The sequence below is a fragment of the Oncorhynchus tshawytscha genome, linkage group LG16 (genome assembly GCF_018296145.1).
Source record: "Oncorhynchus tshawytscha isolate Ot180627B linkage group LG16, Otsh_v2.0, whole genome shotgun sequence".
Classification (NCBI taxonomy): Eukaryota; Metazoa; Chordata; class Actinopteri; order Salmoniformes; family Salmonidae; genus Oncorhynchus; species Oncorhynchus tshawytscha.
Window position 1 is genome coordinate 41,276,660 of NC_056444.1, and position 21,744 is coordinate 41,298,403.

Here is a 21,744-nt window from a genome sequence, read left to right on the forward strand (position 1 = left end):
GTCCTGCAGCGGTTATTGGAGAACCGTCTGTTTGTGAAGGCAGAGAAGTGTGATTTTCACGCCCACACTACATCCTTCCTCGGGTACATCATCTCCAGGGGTGAGATCAAGATGGACCAAGAGAAGGTTCGGGCGGTTCGGGATTGGGCCCAGCCCGGTACGAGATTGCAGCTCCAGAGATTCCTGGGATTTGCGAACTTCTATCGGAGGTTTATCCGTGATTACAGCCGGGTGGCCGCCCCTTTAACTGCTCTGACGTCGTGCACCAGAATTTTCTGTTGGACTCCTGAGGCAGACCGAGCATTTCTGAACTTGAAGAGCCGATTCACCAACGCGCCGATTCTCTCTCAACCTGACAATTCCGGTCAGTTTGTTGTTGAGGTGGACGCGTCTGATGTGGGGGTGGGCGCCATCCTGTCCCAGCGTAGCTCCACTGATGGTAAACTCCATCCCTGCGCCTTCTACTCTTGTCGTCTTTCACCAGCTGAGAGAAACTACGATGTGGGTAACCGGGAGCTTCTCGCTGTGAAGCTTGCCTTGGAGGAGTGGCGTCACTGGTTGGAGGGAGCGGAGCAACCGTTTGTGGTCTGGACTGACCACAAGAATCTGGCTTACGTGCAATCGGCTAAACGTCTCAACTCCCGTCAGGCCAGGTGGGCTTTGTTTTTTGGACGCTTCAATTTTTCCCTGACGTTCCGACCTGGGTCGAAGAACGGCAAAGCGGACGCCTTGTCCCGGATGTTCTCCAAGACGGATGAGAGTGAGGCCAAGACTGAGACGATTCTTCCCCAGAACCTTGTCGTGGGAGCCGTTACATGGAGGATTGAGGAGGATGTGATGGCGGCCCTTCGGACGCAGCCCGGCCCCGGTAACGGTCCACCCGGTCGGTTGTTCGTGCCTGAGTCGGTCCGTTCTGCTGTTCTTCAGTGGTCCCACGCCAGCAAGATAGCTTGTCACCCTGGCGTTGCTCGGACTATGGCGCTACTGCGCAGACGATTTTGGTGGCCTGCCATGGGAGAAGATACCCGGAGGTTTGTTGCCGCATGTCCTGTTTGTGCTCAGAACAAAAGTACCAATCGGCCCAGCTTTGGGCTTCTTCACCCCCTACCTATTCCTCGGCGACCTTGGTCGCATCTGGCCCTGGATTTTGTCACGGGATTGCCCCCTTCTGTTGGGAACACGGTCATTCTGACCATTGTGGACAGATTCAGCAAGTTTGCTCATTTTGTTCCTCTCTCCAAGCTTCCATCTGCCACGGAGACGTCCGAGATCCTGGTTAGGGAGGTTTTCAGGGTCCACGGATTGCCCAGTGACATTGTTTCTGACCGTGGTCCTCAGTTTACCTCTGCTGTCTGGAGATCCTTCTGTTTGGCCATTGGAGCTACAGTCAGTCTCACTTCTGGATTTCACCCACAATCTAATGGTCAGGCAGAGAGAGCCAACCAGAAGATGGAGTCCACGCTGCGTTGTCTTGTCTCCTCTGATCCCACCTCTTGGTCATCTCAATTACCCTGGGTCGAGTATGCCCATAATACCCTTCCTTCATCTGCCACTGGGATGTCCCCCTTCCAATGCCTGTACGGATACCAACCTCCCTTGTTTCCTTCTCAGGAGAGGGATCTTTCGGTTCCTTCTGTCCAGGCCCACATTCGTCGTTGCCACCGGACCTGGCATCGGGCCAGGAACTCCTCCTTAGAGTTTCTGACCGGTATCAGATCCAGGCGAATCGTCGCCGTATTCCTGCTCCCGCTTATACCATCGGAGATAAGGTTTGGTTGGCTACACGGGATCTTCCTCTACGGACTGAGTCGAGGAAACTGTCACCAAAGTTCATTGGGCCGTTTGTGGTGGAGAGAATCATTAACCCTGTTGTGGTCCGACTCAAATTGCCGGCAACGCTTCGAGTACACCCCACCTTTCATGTCTCCTGCCTCAAGCCGGTTCTCCTCAGTCCTCTGTTGCCCCCTCCTCCTCGTCCTCGGATGATCGGAGGTGGTCCTGCCTACACGGTGCGCCGCATAATGGATTCCAGACGGCGGTGTCGAGGTTTCCAATATCTCGTGGATTGGGAAGGATATGGTCCAGAGGAAAGGAGTTGGATTCCTTGGCGTCAGATCCTTGATGACGACCTGCTTCGTGACTTCTACCACCTCCACCCTGGCGCTCCAGGTAGTCCGCCCTGTGGCGTTCGTCGGAGGTGGGGTACTGTCACGAATCCCGCTTCCTGAGTCTGTGTTTGCCTGTGTTTCTGTCCTGGAGTGTGTTTCCGGTGTCCTGGAACGCACCCTGTCTGGTTGCCAGGCGAATTAGCTTGTTGGGAGATCATGTTCACCCGCACCTGTATCCCATCAGTAATCTGCACACCTGTCCTGATCATCCCCTCTCCCATTCAAAAGCTCTGACCTGACATCCATTCCCTGCCGGATCGTTAGCCATGAACAGTATGTTGTGCCCACGAACCAGCCTCCAGTTTATAGAGTTTGTTTTGTTTTATTGTTTTGTACGTCTTGCTTGCCTTTAACTTACCGCCGTTTGTTTTGTCTACAGCCATTCACCCGGAACCCATACCCCATCCATGTCTGCTCGTCGCCAGTGTGTTATCCATTGGATCTGCCTACCCACTCCCATCAACACACCTCCGCTGCCCGCTCCTCCACCCGGAACTATCTACCTCCACGTTCTCATTAATTAATAAATACACACCATCTTCTTACTCACCTTGTCCTGGTCTGCTTCTGGGTCCAATTCTGGTAAACCCTGACAATGTTTGTCATCAGCAAGGACTAGGAAACGTTTTATGATAAAAAGAATCGGAATAGAACTGCGCTAAGCACAGGCAAAATCTTAGAGGAAAACTTGGTTCAGTCTGCTTTCCAACAGACACTTGGAGACAAATTCACCTTTCAGCAGAACAGTAACATACAACACAAGACCAAATATACACTGGAATTGCTTACCAAGACAACATTACATGTTCCTGAGTAGCCTAGTTAGAGTTGTGACTTAAAATGGCTTGAAAATCTATGTCAAGACGTGGAAATGGCTGTCTAACAATGATCAAAAACCAACTTGACAGAACTTGAATAATTTTTAAAATAATAATTTGCTAATATTGTACAATCCAGGGGTTCAAAGCTCTTAGACTCACAGCTGTAATCACTGCCAAAGGTGATTCTAACATGTATTGACTCAGGGGGTTCAATACTTACCGTATCAAGATATATTAGTCTTTTATTTTTTTATATATATGTTTTTTACAAATGTTAGAATTGCTCTTCCATTTTGACATTACAGATTATTTTCTGTAGTTGGTTGACAAAAAAATAAGTAGTGGTGGTGGTGTTTGTGCCCAGTTTCCCCTGTATGTCAAGACTACTTAATTAAGGAAACCTCAGGAAATAGTCTCAGTGAGTTTCAATAGTCTCAACCTCTGCAGGTCTGTCACCGGACATTGTAGTTTACTCATTGACAAACAGTGACTAACTTTTACCAGTAATATGATGGGTTCAGCATAACAAGGAATAAAAAATAAAAAATGTGTTTTGAATAGAACCACCCATAAAAGAAAAGTTACACATGACTGAATGCTGACATTTTATTGCCAAATAAATAACTAAATTAGTATAAGTTTATAATAATTGGAAACAAGGTATAATGAAGCTAATTTCTATTCACAAAAAGATTTTGTCTGTGAATAAATTATATACACAATATATTAATCGATATTACATAATATTTTAGAATACAAATTTCCTTTGATATGCCTACTAATATAACCAGAATTTTGTTTTTTAAAATCCATTAAACAAAATTCCTATTTAAAAAATATACTATTATCCCTGGCAGTGATAATATGATAAATGTGGACCATTGTGTTTTATTTCTGTGGATTTTTGAATCTTTCCGAGAGCACCTGTCCACACTTCCTCGTCCCAATGACTCCTGTTTGCTCTATCCATGAAAGATTGGCTGGGAACATCCTCCATCCGGGAGGAAACCTTGCTCCATAAAATTCACACCGCTCTTCCCATTTTGGGATCACCAGGAGGATTTCCTAAAAAAAAAATTATACATGAAAATAAAATCTAAATAAAGTGAGAGAGGGCAGAGTGTCATGGCCCGGGTCAGGCCCCTTTGTTGTGTGTGTGTGTGTGTGTGTGCGTGTGTGCATATGTGTCAGTTCAGGTGCAGTTTTAAAAACAACGGCGTAGCATAAACAACAGGGATATAGCCTCACACCAAGTGCTGAGAACGCCAGTAACAGGATTTACCCACACGGGTGCATCTGCAACAACAGATAGTCCCTAGCTGCTATGATTCTTTTCTCATATTGTCATCTATGGCGTAGGTAGGTGGCCTATACTTTAATGCTTGGTAGCTACTGTTGATAGACTGTCTAACTAATAATAACTTATAACAGTAGTATTCAAAGTTGAAGGATTGAAATGTAAATATAACAGATTTATCTTAATTCATTCAATCAAAATGTGCCAATATGTTTACCCACAGTACTCAATTAATTAATAGTGGATCTAAAGTTAGGATTTCAGAGGTCTGTCCTGCTTTTTTAGATTGTGTCCTACACAGGAAAGTAGATGTCTCTCTTTAAGTTGGAGCTTATAAGAACTTCAAATAAATTATAAACACATTGTATCATTAAAATAGCAAACAGTTTTACTTCCAGTTTCCCAAGAACAGACAACAGGTTCTCCTCCATTTTTCAAGTAGACCTAGTCTCTTTTCCAGTATCTAGGCCCAGTTTATTATTATCCATAAATTGACACCGGTTCAAAAGGCATTCAACTACTGAAGGCTAACTCTCCTGCTTTCTCAGAAGTTTCTACATGCAATTAGTTTTATGTTCATAGTTGTATGTTTATAATTTTATATAATGAATGAATATAATATTACACAGTTTTTTTTTTGTACCAGAAAATTAATGCCTTTAGAAAAAGTTAAGAGCGTTAAGAGCTGAGCTGAGAAGAGAAATACGATTTCCCGCCAGAGGGCAGCCTCGCGCAGTTTGTCAGCGTAGCACGCGTTCAACTGAACATTTCCACAGGCACCTCGCGTGCTGCTGCTGCTAACTATTACATCGTTTTCCCGCGGTTTGGCAAATGATTACAGAGTGTCACCAAACTATTCCTTTCTAGCAACATGGTTCATGTTGAAGTGGTAGCCTATGCCAAATAACCACTTACAATTTGAAATGGTAAGGTTACACAGGACACTACTCTTCTTATTTTTTTACTCAAAATGCACCAGTCTGCCTAAACTAATCTGACGTTTTCCTGATCCACATACTGTGACATTGAGCAATACTTTTGTTGTTTTCTCGACATAGACACGGATAGGGTGGGTTAACTGGCTAATTGTTTTACCGTGTTACTAATAATAGAAAAACAATGAGCACACATGTCCTCACTCCCAATACATATCTTGGAGAAATACTTAAGATTACAGTTGTGTTTAGTACTATAGTAGCCCAAGGAAAATAGGCTAAATTGTTGTTTTTGTTGATGATGATGAGCGATTTGTCTTCGGGCCAGTTTATTTTATTTTTTATTTTACCTTTATTTAACTAGGCAAGTCAGCTAAGAACAAATTCTTATTTTGTGAACCTATGTTTTGGCAAATTAGGCCAAATATTGTATTTGCTGTGTTTTTTGCAGACTTGTACGTTGGGCCAGAACAGAAGCAGTTTGACACTGACTGTGTTAAGAGACTCCAGTATGCCAATATAAAGTTAATGGGATGCCTACTGTGTGCCACATACTAAACTGTGTCAGATGTCAGGGCCTGAGGTGTGCAGGTGATGTTGGGATTTGGAGATGGAGTTGTTGATAGGTAAGAAAGAGTACCATCATGTGAACAACAGTGGGTCCTATATGAGCATACAGTAGAGGGAGGGGTATCCTGGGTCCTAGTAATCCCCATCACAGCTCACTGTTTGGTCTCTCTACCACACAGGGTCACGGTTTAGTTTCAGACTTCTGCTTGTGTGCTCTATTTGCATAGATTTTGTTTTTGAAAGTAAATCCTACAGAGGGATGTCATTCTGTGCTGTTGTGTGGTTATGCTGTCTCATTTTAATGTTAGAACAGGGTTGTGTGTTAAACAAGAATTGCAAATTATATAGAGAGATACAGAGGGGAGGAGAGGAGGGCAGAGAAATAGCTGAGGAATAGAGGAGAGGGGGGTAGGGTGTGTTTGTGTGTGAATGTGAACAATTTGATTGAGTGTTGTGGGCTATATGTAGGCTACAGTTTGAAGGGATAAAGCCTGAGTGGCTTTACTTGAATTACACATGTGGTCTTCTTAAATTAGGTTTATACAAGTAATCAATGATATGTAATAATAACATTTCAGTCCGTTGCATCACAAAATTCCTATGTAGTCAGATTTTTCACAAGGACTACAGTTCTTCCCATTTACAGGAAGAACTGTGCAGATACACATTTTGGTAACAGAATAAAACTGAGGGAGATTTTACCATAATTCTGTCACCAAACTTGACATCTGCACAGTTTTTCCAGTTTTTTTTTACTGTGTAAATTGTTCAAAGTAGTTATTGTGCATAAAGTTTGTTAAACTTTTAAACCAGTGGTTTTGGTTTGGAATTTTTTTTTAAAGTGAAAAATCGGAGTCTCAGTGTAATTTCATTACCGTGTATCGAAAGAGGGCTGCTAATCGCACAAAAATGGGCACTAAATGTCCTGCATGTACTCTGTATGAGATTGTTTAGTATATTTCCAGGCTTTGCCAATCTGAAAAGGAAAAAGGGGATGGGTACCTAGTCAGTTGCACAACTGAATGCATTCAACCTTCCGCATTTAACCCAACCCCTCTGAATCAGAGAGGTGCAGGAGACTGCCTTAATAGACATCCACGTCCAGGGAGCAGTTGTTGTTGGGTGTTAACTGCTTTGCTCAAGGGCAAAACAGCAGATTTTTCCACCTTGCCAGCTCGGCAATTCGATCCAGCAACTTTTAGGTTACTGACCCAATGCTCTTAATCGCTAGGCTACCTGCCACCCTGTATACTGTAGAAGAGAATGTCAGATACAGAGAGTGGTTATGGCTGTAAGAGTTATGAACAGTCTGGGAATAGTTGTGTAGATCGTTGTATTGTTCAGCGCTTTTAATCTGTACTGATTAGCAGTCTTGAATGACTGAAGAATGACTTCTTCGTCATATGGTAGCGTATAATAATTATCTACAAAAAAACTGTGACGATAACATAATCGGACATTTATGAACAAACAAAGCAAAATTATGCAAAATTGATGAAATACAGAATTATAGTTGTAACTGTGAAGTTAAGATTATAAATGACAGGAACTGAAGGGGTGTGCATTTATTTCATTTTAAGATATAGAAAGAGTCCGCTATTGCTAACAATGTTCATAAAATGCCTACAATGGACCCAGGGCCTCAGGGTTGGCAGTAACCTTTAAGTGAACCTTGAGAGTTAGGAAGACAGTGGTGTTTAATAGTCCACTGGGACAGGAGTTTAACAGTGGGGGACTGAGATTCACCACATCCTTTTGTTGTTGGGTTGAGGGAATGTCAAGGCCACCTCAATTAAGTTGACTCCTGGCTCACTGATGTGTGTTTGGGGCCGCGTATGGAAATTCCATTTGTTTGGTGGTCAGTGTCTCGGTCGCGCTGGAGGCAGGCTGCCCATCTGGTCTGATCTGGTCTGCTTTGCTCGGTGGCTGGCTGGCTGCTCTGGCTGAGACTGACCCCTAATCAGAGGAAGGTCGTCTGATTTAGACCCCGTCCAGAACACAGACGGATAAATCACTCCTCACCCCTGAATGCTATCTGGGGCGCTGACTGACCCTCCGCCCACCCACATCTCTCCAAAACTAACAGCCATGTGGCACTCAGCCCTGGGGTCAGTACTCGCACAGTGACCCCTGGGCACATACAGAGACACGTTTCTGCTTTTTATTACAATGTTATTGAATGATTGAGTGAGTTATTAAGTGATCATTGTAAACTGTATCTCCCAACTGACCCAAAATAGAGGTCTACTCTGCACACTTCAAGATTGTAAAATGTAAAACATAACAATGGGATGTAGGGATGTGACGGTCATGGAATTTTGGATGACAGTTATTGGCCAGCCAAATGACCGCAGTCACCTTAATAATATGTACAGTACGAGTCAAAAGTTTGGGCACACCTACTCATTTCAGGGTTTTCCTTTATTTTTTAAACTATTTTCTACATTGTGGAATAATAGCAAAGACATCAAAACTGTGAAATAACACATATGGAATCATGTTGTAACCAAAAAAAGCGTTAAAGTAGCCACCCATTGCCTTGATTACAGCTTTGCACACTCTTGGCATTATCTCAACCAGCTTCATGAGGTAGTCACCTGGAATGCATTTCAATTAACAGGTGTGCCTTGTTAAAAGTTAATTTGTGGAATTTCTTTCCTTCTTATTGTGTTTGAGCCAATCAGTTGTGTTGTGACAAGGTAGGGGTGGTATACAGAAGATAGCGCTATTTGGTAAAAGATCAAGTCAATATTATGGCAAGAACAGCTCAAAAATAAGCAAAGAGAAACGACAGTCCTGCATTACTTTAAGACATGAAGGTCAGTCAATCCAGGAAATTTCTAGGACTTTTAATGTTTTTTCAAGTGCAGTCGCAAAAACCATAAAACGCAATGCTGAAACTGGCTTTCATGATCATTGCCACAGGAAAGGAAGACCCAGAGTTACCTCTGCTGCAGAGGATAAGTTCATTGCAGTTACCAGCCAGAAATTGCAGCCCAAATAAATTTAAGTAACAGACACATCTCAACGTCAACTGTTCAGAGGAGACTGCGTGAATCAGGCCTTCATGGTCGAATTGCTGCAAAGAAACCACTACTAAAGGACACCAATAATAATAAGAAACTTGCTTGGGCCAAGACACACGAGCAATGGATATTAGACCTTTGGTCTGATGAGTCCAAATTTAGATGTTTGGTTCCAACCGCTGTGTCTTTGTGAGAAGCAGAGTAGGTGAACGGATTATCTCATGTATAGTTCCCACCGTGAAGCACGGAGGAGGTGTAGATGGTGTGGGGGTGTTTTGCTGATGACACTGTCAATGATTTATTTAGAATTTAAGGCACACTTAGCCAGCAATTAGCAGGGCAATCATTTGTTTTTCAACAAGACAATGACCCAACACATCTCCAGGCTGTGTAAGGGATATTTGACCAAGAAGGAGAGTGATGGAGTGCTGCATCAGATTACCTGGCCTCCACAATCACCCGACCTCAACCTAATTGAGATGGTTTGGGATGAGTTGGACGACAGAGTGAAGGAAAAGCAGCCAAAAAGTGCTCAGCATGTGGGAACTCCTGGAAAAGCATTCCAGGTGAAGCTGGTTGAGAGTATGCCAAAAGTGTGCAAAGCTGTCATCAAGGCAACGGGTGGCTACTTTGAAGAATCTAAAATATATTTAGATAATGTTTAACACTTTTTTGGTTACTACATGATTCCGTATGTGTTATTTCAGTTTTTTATTTTGTAAAAATAAAGAAAAATCCTTGAAAGAGTAGCTGTGTCCAAACTTTTGACTGGTACTGTCATTGTCATTAGCTAATTACTGTGTAGAAACTGTTTTGTTGTATTATTATAAAAGTATGTTAGGGTATTGTAGCCACTGTGAGAGCAGGCTAATTGAATAGTAGTAAACAAGTGAATGAGTGGGTGTGTAGAGTGATTTACCGCACAGAGGAGTGTGCTTATTTCTCCCTCTGCCCCATGGCGGAAACACAGGGATGTCACCGGGCAGATTAAAAGCCTGGCACAGCTAGCTGAAAAGGGAAGGGGTGGGGGACTTCTGAGTGTGTGTGTTGTGTGTGTGGTGTCTGTCTGTCTGTTTGCAAATGTGTGTTTTGGGAGGATCTGTCTATTGGGTGTGTGTGTGTGTGTGTGTGTGTGTGTGTGTGTGTGTGTGTGTGTGTGTGTGTGTGTGTGTGTGTGTGTGTGTGTGTGTGTGTGTGTGTGTGTGTGTGTGTGTGTGTGTGTGTGTGTGTGTGTGTGTGTGTGTGTGTGTGTGTGTGTGTGTGTGTGTGTGTGTGGGTGGATTGACCGCATGAGTCCTGTTTGGCAGACACTGCTCATTCAAAAGTTGGGAATTCCACTGATAAGGGGAAGGGAATAAGGTGTAACCCTAAAACATGATGTCAACATGTAATTTTGACTAGCAGGCATATTTTGGGAAGTTAACAAATTTGTCTGGAACGATTTTTCACTCTACTCCACATTTAACTGTCCTCTCAGGACAAATGGAATTTGTACCATTACATACTGTACTAAGAATTCTCCCAAAATATGAACATTTTTCCTTTGGTGTATGTTACAGAGTAAAGCTTAGATAAGAGCTTGATCAGCTGCTTGGTCTTTAATTGGAGTGGCTTGTCGTAGTCGTGACTCTTGTTGGTGAGATTGCAGTTGAGTTACATATAATTGGTTGCCTGGCAGCTGCAATGGTTGGAATCTTAGCAGGCATTGGCCATATAAGCATATTTTAATTCAAAACAATGCATTCAATAAGATTTTCTTTCTCGCCTCCCATAACTTCTTTAGAACACAGAGCAAAGCAAGGTGTTTAGTTTTGTGAATGCTGGATGTTGTTGACCTGAAGAGCAGGAGTTGACCCTAACACTTGGTGTGTGACATACTGGAGGAGTGTGGCCGTGGATTGAAGCATTACATCGGAGTACAGCCAGACAGATCTGCAGGAGCAGCTGCGTAGAGAACACCAGGCCAAATATAGCAAGGGTACAAGGGCCAAAACATATCACACATTTTTTCCCATTAACAGCATAGGTTTGAATCTAACTTGGCGCCAATTAGTTATAGATGGTAAGGGTTAAAAATAGAGCGTGGTACATTATGTGTGGCAATGCACAGGGAATGTTGAAACAGATATCTGTTGTGGCAGTGTGTGATTTTAAGTGTAATCGGGACTTTGCGAAAAGAAGACAAAAAACACAAATTATCACATCAACAGCTGATTTAATAGAATTTGGCTGAAAAAGTTAAAGAAACACAACACTTGTGTTAACATTAAAGGGAGATGAAGCTTGAAGCTTGGGTGTATTTTCAGTATCAACAAGGCATAAAGCCTCAACCCAAGCCCCCTGCTTTAAAAACATTCCCCAGTCTCTTATCATTGGAGGAGAGGGTTGTAGTGAGGGGCATGCAGGCTCCAGGCTTACCTGTTTACTCTGAGACCTTACTCCATTGTTCATGCCAGCTTCCTTTTAAGGATTCTTCAAAATGTTCAGCTCTGTTTGGTTTTGGGAACAGGCCACATGGTGGATGCACGGGGAGCACGCAGTGGCAGTTGTGAATTCTTCCAGGTCTGTCTGTTGGGGCTCAGACAAAATAATTTCCTGGAACATCATGCAAGCACACGTAAACTCACAGAAACACATGCTGCTCCCACACACACACAATCAGCATTTTAAAATGGTATCTGCCTTGTGATGTGATGCATGTTGGCTGTTACATCATGTCACTCGGATATGTTTTGTTTTGAAACATTTGTTACTGTAAGTAGAACTGCCATTAGTATTTTCCTTGGGTTCCTTACTATACTGATCAAGGATTTACATACCAGGCCCTCTCAGGAATGAATCCACCTCCTGAGTAAATCCCTCTTTTGCTATAAATAGAGTCAGTACAGTTCAGATTTGGCTGCTGTTGCATAACTTCTGAGTGCAGATATACAGAACATAAACATGACTGGCTAATACCCACAGGTCAGATGTCATCGAGTGGTGCAGCAGTCTAAGGCACTGCATCTCAGTGCTAGGTGTCACAACAGACATCCTGGTTCAAATTCAGGCAGTGTCACAACCAGCTGTGATTGGGAGTCCCATAGGGTGGCGCACAATTGGCCCAGCGTTTCTGGGTTTGGCCCGTGTAGGCCGTAATTATAAATACAAATTTCTTCACTGACTTGCCTAGTTAAATAAAGATTACATTAAAAAAAAAAAAAAAAAACCTTTATACTGTAACTCTGTGGAAAGTTAGACCTATGTCAAAAAAAAATGTGTATTAATATTACATGTATTTACTATACGGCAGTGGTTCTCAAATTTTATAGTACCGTACCGCTTCAAACATTCAACCTCCAGCTGCGTACCCCTTCTAGCACCAGGGTCAGCGCACTCTCAAATGTTGTTTTTTGCCATCATTGTAATCCTGCCACACACACACTATACAATACATTTATTAAACATAAGAATGAGGGTGAGTTGTTGTCACAACCCGGCTCGTGGGAAGTGACAAAGAGCTCTTATAGGACCAGGGCACAAATAATAATATAATAATAATAATCAATAATTTTGCTCTTTATTTAACCATCTTACATATAAAACCTTATTTGTTCCTAGAAAATTGTGAATAACTCACCACAGGTTAATGAGAAGTGTGTGCTTGAAACGATGCACATAACTCTGCAATGTTGGGTTGTATTGGAGAGAGTCTGTCTTAAATCATTTTCCACACACAGTCTGTGCCTGTATCTAGTTTTCATGCTAGTGAGGGCCGAGAATCCACTCTCACATAGGTACGTGGTTGCAAAGGGAATCAGTGTCTTAACAGCGCGATTTGCCAAGGCAGGATACTCTGAGCGCAGCCCAAATCCAGAAATCTGGCAGTGGCTTCTGATTAAATTAAATTTTCACAGAACCGCTTGTTGCAATTTCAATGAGGCTCTCTTGTTCAGATGTTGGTAAGTGGACTGGAAGCAGGGCATGAAAGAGATAATGAATCCAGTTGTTTGTCATCCGTTTCGGGAAAGTACCTGCGTAATTGCGCACCCAACACACTCAGGTGCTTCACATTTGATATTGTCCGTAAGCTTCATTTGCACACAAAAATTCATACAATGATGGAAAGACCTGTGTGTTGTCCATGTTAATGCAGACAGAGAAGCGCTCCAACTTCTTAATCGTACCCTCAATTTTGTCCCACACACTAAATATAGTCCCTGTAATCCTAGATTCAGATCATTCAGGCGAGAAAAAACATCACCCAGAGAGGCCAGTCGTGTGAGAAACTTGTCATCAAATCAAATCAAATTTATTTATATAGCCCTTCGTACATCAGCTGATATCTCTAAGTGCTGTACAGAAACCCCAAACAGCAAGCAATGCAGGTGTAGAAGCACGGTGGCTAGGAAAAACTCCCTAGAAAGGCCAAAACCTAGGAAGAAACCTAGAGAGGAACCAGGCTATGTGGGGTGGCCAGTCCTCTTCTGGCTGTGCCGGGTGGAGATTATAACAGAACATGGCCAAGATGTTCAAATGTTCATAAATGACCAGCATGGTCGAATAATAATAAGGCAGAACAGTTGAAACTGGAGCAGCAGCACGGCCAGGTGGACTGGGGACAGCAAGGAGTCATCATGTCAAGTAGTCCTGGGGCATGGTCCTAGGGCTCAGGTTCTCCGAGAGAGAGAAAGAGAGAATTAGAGAGAGCACATGTGGGGTGGCCAGTCCTCTTCTGGCTGTGCCGGGTGGAGATTATAACAGAACATGGCCAAGATGTTCAAATGTTTATAAATGACCAGCCATGGTCGAATAATAATATGGCAGAACAGTTGAAACTGGAGCAGCAGTACGGCCAGGTGGACTGGGGACAGCAAGGAGTCATCATGTCAGGTAGTCCTGGGGCATGGTCCTAGGTCTCAGGTCCTCCAAGAGAGAGAAAGAAAGAGAGAATTAGAGAAAGCATACTTAAATTCACACAGGACACCGAATAGGACAGGAGAAGTACTCCAGATATAACAAACTGACCCTAGCCCCTCGAAATATAAACTACTGCAGCATAAATACTGGAGGCTGACACATGCAAGCGGTCAGACAAGTGAAAATTATGGTCAGTAAAGAAAACTTTAAGCTCGTCTCTCAATTAAAAAAACGTGTCAATACTTTGCCCCTTGATAAGCAGAGCACTTCTGTATGTTGTAAAAGGTTTACATGGTCGCTGCCCACATCATTGAATAGTGCTGAAAATACACGAGAGTTCAGGAGCCTTGCTTTAACAAAGTTAACCATTTTCACTGTAGTATCCAAAATGTCTTTCAAGCTGTCAGGCATTCCCTTGGCAGCAAGAGCCTCTCGGTGGATGCTGTAGTGCACCTAAGTGGCTTCGGGAGCAACTGCTTGCATGCGTGTTACCACTCCACTATGTCTCCCTGTTATGGCTTTTGCGCCATCAGTACAGATACCAACATGAGCAGCAGCTACGTTTGATTACATACTAGTGGAATTCCCGCGAGAGAGTAACAGTTAATGTGATTGGATGTTAATTATTTGACTAGGCTACCTGTATTTGACATTGTGTTGTTATTTCGCTGAACACTAGATGGTTACATTTTTGGCAGTGAAACGAGGCTACTCAGGCGTGACAAAAATGTCACCCAAATGATTAGCCCTGTTGGAAAATATAAATGGACTGTTTGAAATTGTGAAGGGAAAATTTTATTTTATATATATATATATATATATATATATGTTTATGTGAATCACCTTTTTATTTGGCGTACCTCCGACAGCATTGCGAGTACCCCTGTTTTTTCTCGCCTGAAGGATCTGAATCTAGGATTACCGTTTGGGAATACCTGCTATAGGGAAATGTGGAATCACAAAAGTAGAACATTTAGAAGGTACAAATACGTTTTTCTCGGAATAGAAATTCCATAATATTAATCATTATTTATTAAGACAAATTTCTTAAAATCAATCCCATGTACTATGTTATTACAAAACAAGGTTTTAAATTCTCTGGTAATGCCAAAATGGGAGACTATCAAATGCTTCTCAAAGATGCCCTCTGGTGGTCAAACTAGCACTAACTTGCACTAACGTAAAAAATGGCTGGCAATTAAATGACGTGACATAGAATGCTGCAGCAGCCTGCAAGGTGTGCTGCAGTATGACGCATCTTTTAAAGGAGGAACCAATGTAGGGGTGAATGAAACAACGTATCCCTCATTTTAGGCCTACTGCTGGCTGTCATAACTGACTGGTAGGAGGAGTGGGAAGGTGGCCTAAACTTGAAGTAAAGGTTGTATCCCTGAATTGACAATGCCAGGCAGAGTGTGACGTGCTGTGCACACCTCATATCACCTCATTGAGAATGAAGTGCTACTCTCTGAGGGTCCTCTGATCGAAAGCCCCCTAATCCTTATTACCTAAAGAAGTCTCCAATGAGATTAGGCCTTGCCTTGCTAGAAAATTAGAATTGACTAAGCTACCATCTGCTCATCTGCTGGCCCTAGTGGTCAGAATGGACAATCCTGCATATGTGCATTAATTACACTTTCTATTATCAGTATTTCATGTTATTCTTACTGGTAGTGTAATAAGAAAAGGTGTGTCGTACATTTGAATTATTAGGCTAACACTCAAAATTAAAGTTTCAATGAGCCTAGATACAAATGTGGTCAGATTTCAATCACGGTCATGGTTTTGCAGAGAAATACAAAATGGTAAGGTACACATTATCTCCTCAGGTGGGAATCTCTCTTAAATATATGTTCTAGAAACAATGAATGACAGCTGAATAAATGGTATTATTTGATCTGGGCAGTGTACAGGCCTATTACACACAGTCCCTCTCTTCTCCCACAACACTGTTGTAGGGGAGATTATTTTAGAGCAAAGATTAAGCAAATTAACCATGATGTTGTCTCCCAAAATAACCCTTAGCTCCCAGCACAGAGCTGGCCAACAGTAGCCAAAATGCAGAGCACGGGACAACATTTTGTGGATACATTTGTGGATACACCAACTGGGATTTCTGGGATTTTTATGATGGGATATTAGGTACGTTTACTCAATCTTTTTATGTTATTGAAATTTTCATTCACTTATGTATTTGTTTTATTGTCAATGAGAGGAGTTGTTGAGCTATCGCACGTACCTGTGTTCAGGTTAATCTATGTTTAGCCTAGGTATCTTGTAGGTCTAACATAGATAACCTTGTAGGTAAAAGATAGATAACGGTATATATTTTTCTATATAACAGTGGCTTTAATGTTACTTTACAGTAATATTTTGGGATGGATATGAAAGGGACTATGTGATAAATAGTTACACTATATTCACACATTTTTATTTGCACAAATTCCTGATCAGAAATAGGATCAGACTATTTTCAACTGCTTTGATATTACCAAATAGTCTGAAATAGCTAAGAATGATACATAATGAATTACGATGTTGTTTCATGGTTGTAGTTTATTGTTGTCAATAATTGCTTAACATGGGTAATTAAGTAATTGAACATGTCAGATTCTTGGCACGGTTCCTGCTTCCTAGTAGTCTGTTAAACCTGATGTCACCATATCCCGTAAACAACATATGCCCTCAAGACGTCACTCCATCTGCCACGAGTAAACAATTAGGCCTAACGAGGAAAATAGCTAGAAGTCAAATGTTTTGACGGGGTTTTGTTTACATCCTTTATTCATAATGAGTATTGCTCATCCTTTATTCATAATGAGTATTGCTAATGGGACTTCCCTCTTGTGATAATTCTGTAATCATAATGATCATGTGTTCACAGATCCGAAATAATTGAAATAGCGTACCCATTCAAGTACATTAGGAAACACAATTGTTGCATTTTCCCCCCAGCAGACTCTTATGACATATTTCACATGTAGATATTTTTTTTTACAGCACTGTAAGAATAATATAATTTTTCTGAATTGTTTTAACAGCACATAAGTTATCACAATTGCCTTCATTTTTCAAAATGATATACAATTGATATCAGTCTAATGACTGATGACATGATTCTGCAGCCATAATGAATGACGCCAACAAAGATCAAGCCTGCCTAACAATGTTTACACAATGTGTTTGTTTAGACAACTCCTTATTTCATTTTTGACACTGGAAAAATCTAGAAGAACCTTGAGGGGAGTCAACCTGCTAATGAACCACTGTCCAAAGCAATTCTTTCGTTTTATTTGATTTAGAGAAAAAAATTGAGTTTTGTTTAAGATACTACTGATACCACTACAATGCAGGTTTGATATTTATCCTTGTAAGTTAATCTGATATACTACAACAGATATCACAATCTCATCATAATCAAGTAACTAATGTTTATCATTATTTATTCTTCATCCATCTCCCCTTTCTCTCTGTAGCCTATTAACTAATCAAAATGAGTGACGTGGGGCTCACAAAGTGCGCCCAGGACCAGTTCTCAGGGAGTGGGCACACAGTGACCACGTCACGCCACCCATATATCACAGACCCCATCGCCTCCAAGCGGATCTGCTTCTACAAGAGCGGTGACCCTCAGTTCAGTGGCCTGCGCATGGTCATCAACAACCGCACCTTCAAGACTTTCGATGCCCTCCTAGACAGCCTCTCCAAGAAGGTCCCGCTGCCATTCGGAGTAAGGAACATCACCACTCCCCGAGGGGTCCATGCAGTGCACACACTAGATGAACTGGAGGATGGGAAGGCCTACATCTGCTCTGACCATCGGAAGGTCAAACCCATTAACATGGCAGTAGCCAATAAGAAGCTACCACCCTGGTACAATGCCCGCCCCATGAGCGCCCGGCGTCGGGCCTTGCAGCTGGCCAAACAGAACCCTGGCAGGCCCATGCACATAAATACCCCTGTCATTGTACGCACACCTAAGAGGTTGATGGTATTCCAGAATGGGGACCCCAGTGTCAAACATAATCTGATGCTACAGAAGAGAACCACTCGCACATTTGAGGCTCTGCTGGATTACTTGTCCGAGTTGATGCACTTTCCTGTGGTAAAACTACACACACCAGATGGAAGAAGGGTAAGTGCTCTCCCCATGCCTATGGACACTAAAGTTACTGCTATTAGTAATTCAGATTTGCTTGATATTGTTTAGAAACACATATTTCATATGTTTAATCTCAAGGTCTAGTTAGACAGGAAACCAGTGCTGATACTGTAACCAAACACACGGAGGTTCAGGCACTCAACTCTTATCTCACACATCATGCATTGGCATTAGTCTGTGATGGCCTCACCTCATGACTGGAGGTGACCTGGCCCCAACTGATTGGCAACTGATTGGCCTTACTGACCCATAATAGTTGGACTCACAGCAGGACCCATAAATAACTGACAGAAAAAGGGAAAGTGTTTAAGCTCCTCAATTGTTATATCCTTTTAACTGAGAAGGCATTTTGGGATAGTGTTGCTAAGAACCTCAGGATGTGTATCTTCTGCTGATGTGTCATGAGATTTCATACATAGCCCTGGTGTCACATATTTATTGAATGATACATTTATCAATTCAATTCATCAATTCAATTGATGAAATCAATTCAATTGTACTTCTGATTTAGGTACAAACATGATTTAAGTACATACCAGTATTTAGGTACATATTTAGGTACATACAGTATGGAAATATTTTGGATACATACAGTATTAGTCTTAAGTCATGATTCTAAAAGTAAGCTATTTTAATCATTAATAGATGCCGTTCACAACAAAATTTTATTCCACTATTACAGTTAAAATCTTTCATTCGTCTGTCTGCAGGTGGATGGGCTCCCAGCTCTGATTATATGCTCTGGGATTGTAGTAGCTGCAGGTCGCGAGGCCTTTAAATCTGGGAACTACAAGACACAAAATTCTTCTGCTTCAACATGGCTGCCTGCTAGACGAATGGCATCTAAAAGACTAAAGCAACCAGCATCCCGTAAGTCTCATTATGTTCACTCAACATTTTGTATGTATTTTGAAGCATGTTTTTGTCTTGATGTTTAAAAAAATAATTTGGATAGCATCTGCCTATTAACTGGCATGTTTTGCATTACTTTGAGAATATTGAAAATGCATTGTTAAACATTCATGTGTCACATCTACAGTGCTACTGTCTGTCCAGTAGTAAACTATCCCCTCCGTGTCTACATGCTTGTACGGGATAAGCAGTGGGAAAGTGCTGAGACATTACTATCATCCATAATACCATGAATGACCTACAAAGGCCTACTCTCTTCATATGCGGTCAGTCATTATGCAGTATGAACTGTGTAGACTGTGGATCTGGTTTTCCTAACTATTGTTTTTGATCTCTTTTTCTTTGCTGACCTGCTGAAACATTCTTGCCTCCCAAAAAATACCCATCCATCGTTCTACACTCTCTCTTTTGATCCACTCCAAAGGGAAAAAGAAACCTATATCTAGCGGCAAATCAAAACTTTTCTCCCCATCGTCAGAGAGATACTTTGTGAATCAGATAAACCACTGCATTGCAGGAAGTGAGTGTGACCTCTCCAGTAACAACGCAGAATCTGTAGAACTGGAGGCTGGCCATTTTCTAGAGTCAGTGGCCGAAACAGATGGCGACTCCTACCATAGAGATAGGGGTGAAGGGGCAGACAACTGCATCCCCGGTGACGATGACATTGAGAAGTCCTTTCGGGTGAACCAGGATGGCAGCATGACAGTGGAGATGAAGGTGCGACTAACCATCCGGGAGGAAGAAACCATCCACTGGACCACCACCCTGAGCAGGTCCAGTGTGGCCAACCAGCTCAGTGCGGCTGAGTCTGAGCTGGAGAACAGTTCTCCTGAGTCCAACATCCTACCACCAACACAACCCAACACCATGGGCACCATCAATGGGTACAATGTTAAAAAGGATGATCATGATGATAAGGATGATATGCCTCCAGAGACCAGCAGACTTACCAGTATGGAAGTAGACAATGAGGATGATGCTAAAACACATGTGGGTGTGGTCTCTCCCAGGAGGGCTCCTACCCCAGGACCCAGGAGATACAGACAGAAGCAGGCCTCAGTGGAGAGCCTCAAAACAATGTTGGGAGATGAGATTCAGGAGAACACGGTAGGTTCTAACTCCTACAGAGAGACAACTGAGAACGGAGAGGTAAAGGAGGAATACAGCATGGTCAGACAGTGCAGCAGCAAGCCAGTTCCTAAACCAAGGGGAGTTGGATCTGTGGATATGAACAATTACAATAAGACTCAATCGACTTTTAAATCAGGCATGGCTGAGATCTTGCAGATCCAAAATGGCGGGGAGGAAGTCATAGAAAGTGTAATGCACATATACGAGCAGCAGACCTGTCAGGACAATTTCAGCCAGTATAATGTCCAGGGTGTGTCCATATATGGGATGATGTACGGAAGAACAGCCACCTCTGACACAGCCCACTTGTCCTCCAGTAATGACTTGGAGCTGGAGCTGGGTAGACCCTCTACAGCCTCAAAGTCAATCAGTGTGTGGAGGGCTGACCAGTCTCTTTCATCTGAGTTCACCATCCCCAAATTTAAGGCTGGAGGATCTCTCCTACGCAACAGGGTACTAAATGTCCATAAAACCCCTCTCTCCATGCCCACCAAAGACAATGACACCCCAGAGTGGGTCTCTGAAGCAAGCAAAGAAAACTCCACCACTGGTGTAAAGAAAGTCAAGAAAATGTTCTCAACGCCCAAAGTCAAAAAGAACCAGGTTCGTAAGGTTACAACACCAGACAAAAGACGTAAAGAGAGTAATGAAAATGCTCCTGGAAACAATAAAAGAGTGAAAACTGGGGGGATTAGCAGCAATGTATCCGTAAGGAAAATGTATGGACCAAAACCTGCCAGAAGTCTCATCAAAAACAAAAACAAACTAAAAGGAAAGGAAATCAAGTTAAATATTGAAAACCCAAAGGAATCGGCAGTGAAAGAATTACATGTTACTGAAAATAGAAACAAGACTTCAGTTTCAGTAAAGAAGAACGTATTGCATGTTACATTTCCGACGGAGGCCCAGGTGGAGGGAACACTAAAAAGGCAGAGGTCTATGCACGAGGAGAGAAGGATTGATAAAGAGAGTCATGATCTGAGCTCTTCTAATATCAATGAATATGTTGAGAATTGGTTAGAGAAAGCCCTCCCAACTGTGTACCCAGACCCAGTGGAGGAAACTCAAAATGTGGAGACATCAACAATGTCTCCGGTAGAAACTGAGGGAGACATTGTTCCAGATGTATCAGAATCCAATTGTGAAATGGATACTGAAGAAGATGAGCCTTCTTTGTTTAAGGAAATAACACAAATACCAAGTAGTCTATCTTTGGAAACGACTGCATTTCCAAATAGAACATTTGAAAATATAGCAACACAGACCAACCTGGCTTTGGAAAACACAACATTACCATGTCCTTCTGACCAATCATCGCAAAAGACTCCATTACACAGTGATACTACACAGGAAAGGTTGCCCATTAATCCCTCAGTGGAAAATACACTTTTCTCCAATGGTCTCTCCGTCTCTCCTACTGCAATAATCTTAGTAGAAAAGCCATCACCATCTGACAGTCATTCATTGGAAAAAACATCAATGCCTAAAAATATCTCAGAAGAGAAGCTACCTATCACAAATGGTCTGTCATTGGAAAATAAATCAGTACCAAATAGCTCCTCAATAGAGAAGACCCCAGTCTCAAACAGTCTCTCGCCTGAGAAGACACAACTGCCTGCTAAAATGCAGATGGAGAAGGCACCATTATCCAACAAAGACGTAGATGTGTCTTCCATAGGTAGAAGTCCTTCATATTTCATGTGTTCATCACCTAGTAGTCTAGGTGATGAAGAACAACCCTTATCAAGCAGTCCTTCATCAGATAAGGCTCCATCACCTACTGGCCATGTATTTGAAAAGACAACATTGTTCAACCACTC

General features: G+C 42.3%; 1 protein-coding gene across 1 annotated transcript; it reads left to right on the forward strand.

Annotated features, from left to right (window-relative positions):
• Nucleotides 1-15,758: 15,758 nt before the first annotated feature.
• Nucleotides 15,759-18,816, forward strand: LOC112215676 (oxygen-regulated protein 1). The gene is made up of 3 exons (XM_024374913.1): nucleotides 15,759-15,858; nucleotides 17,193-17,851; nucleotides 18,589-18,816. The coding sequence occupies exons 2-3, from the start codon at nucleotides 17,210-17,212 to the stop codon at nucleotides 18,814-18,816; spliced, it is 870 nt and encodes a 289-aa protein (XP_024230681.1). The 5' UTR covers nucleotides 15,759-15,858; nucleotides 17,193-17,209.
• Nucleotides 18,817-21,744: the final 2,928 nt, after the last annotated feature.

Bases quoted from the DNA above. Each gene is read 5' to 3' on its own strand.
- LOC112215676 (XM_024374913.1), top strand. From the start codon at position 17,210: ATGAGTGACGTGGGGCTCACAAAGTGCGCCCAGGACCAGTTCTCAGGG. The intron at 17,852-18,588 runs GTAAGTGCTCTC...GTCTGTCTGCAG, and splicing joins ACACACCAGATGGAAGAAGG to GTGGATGGGCTCCCAGCTCT.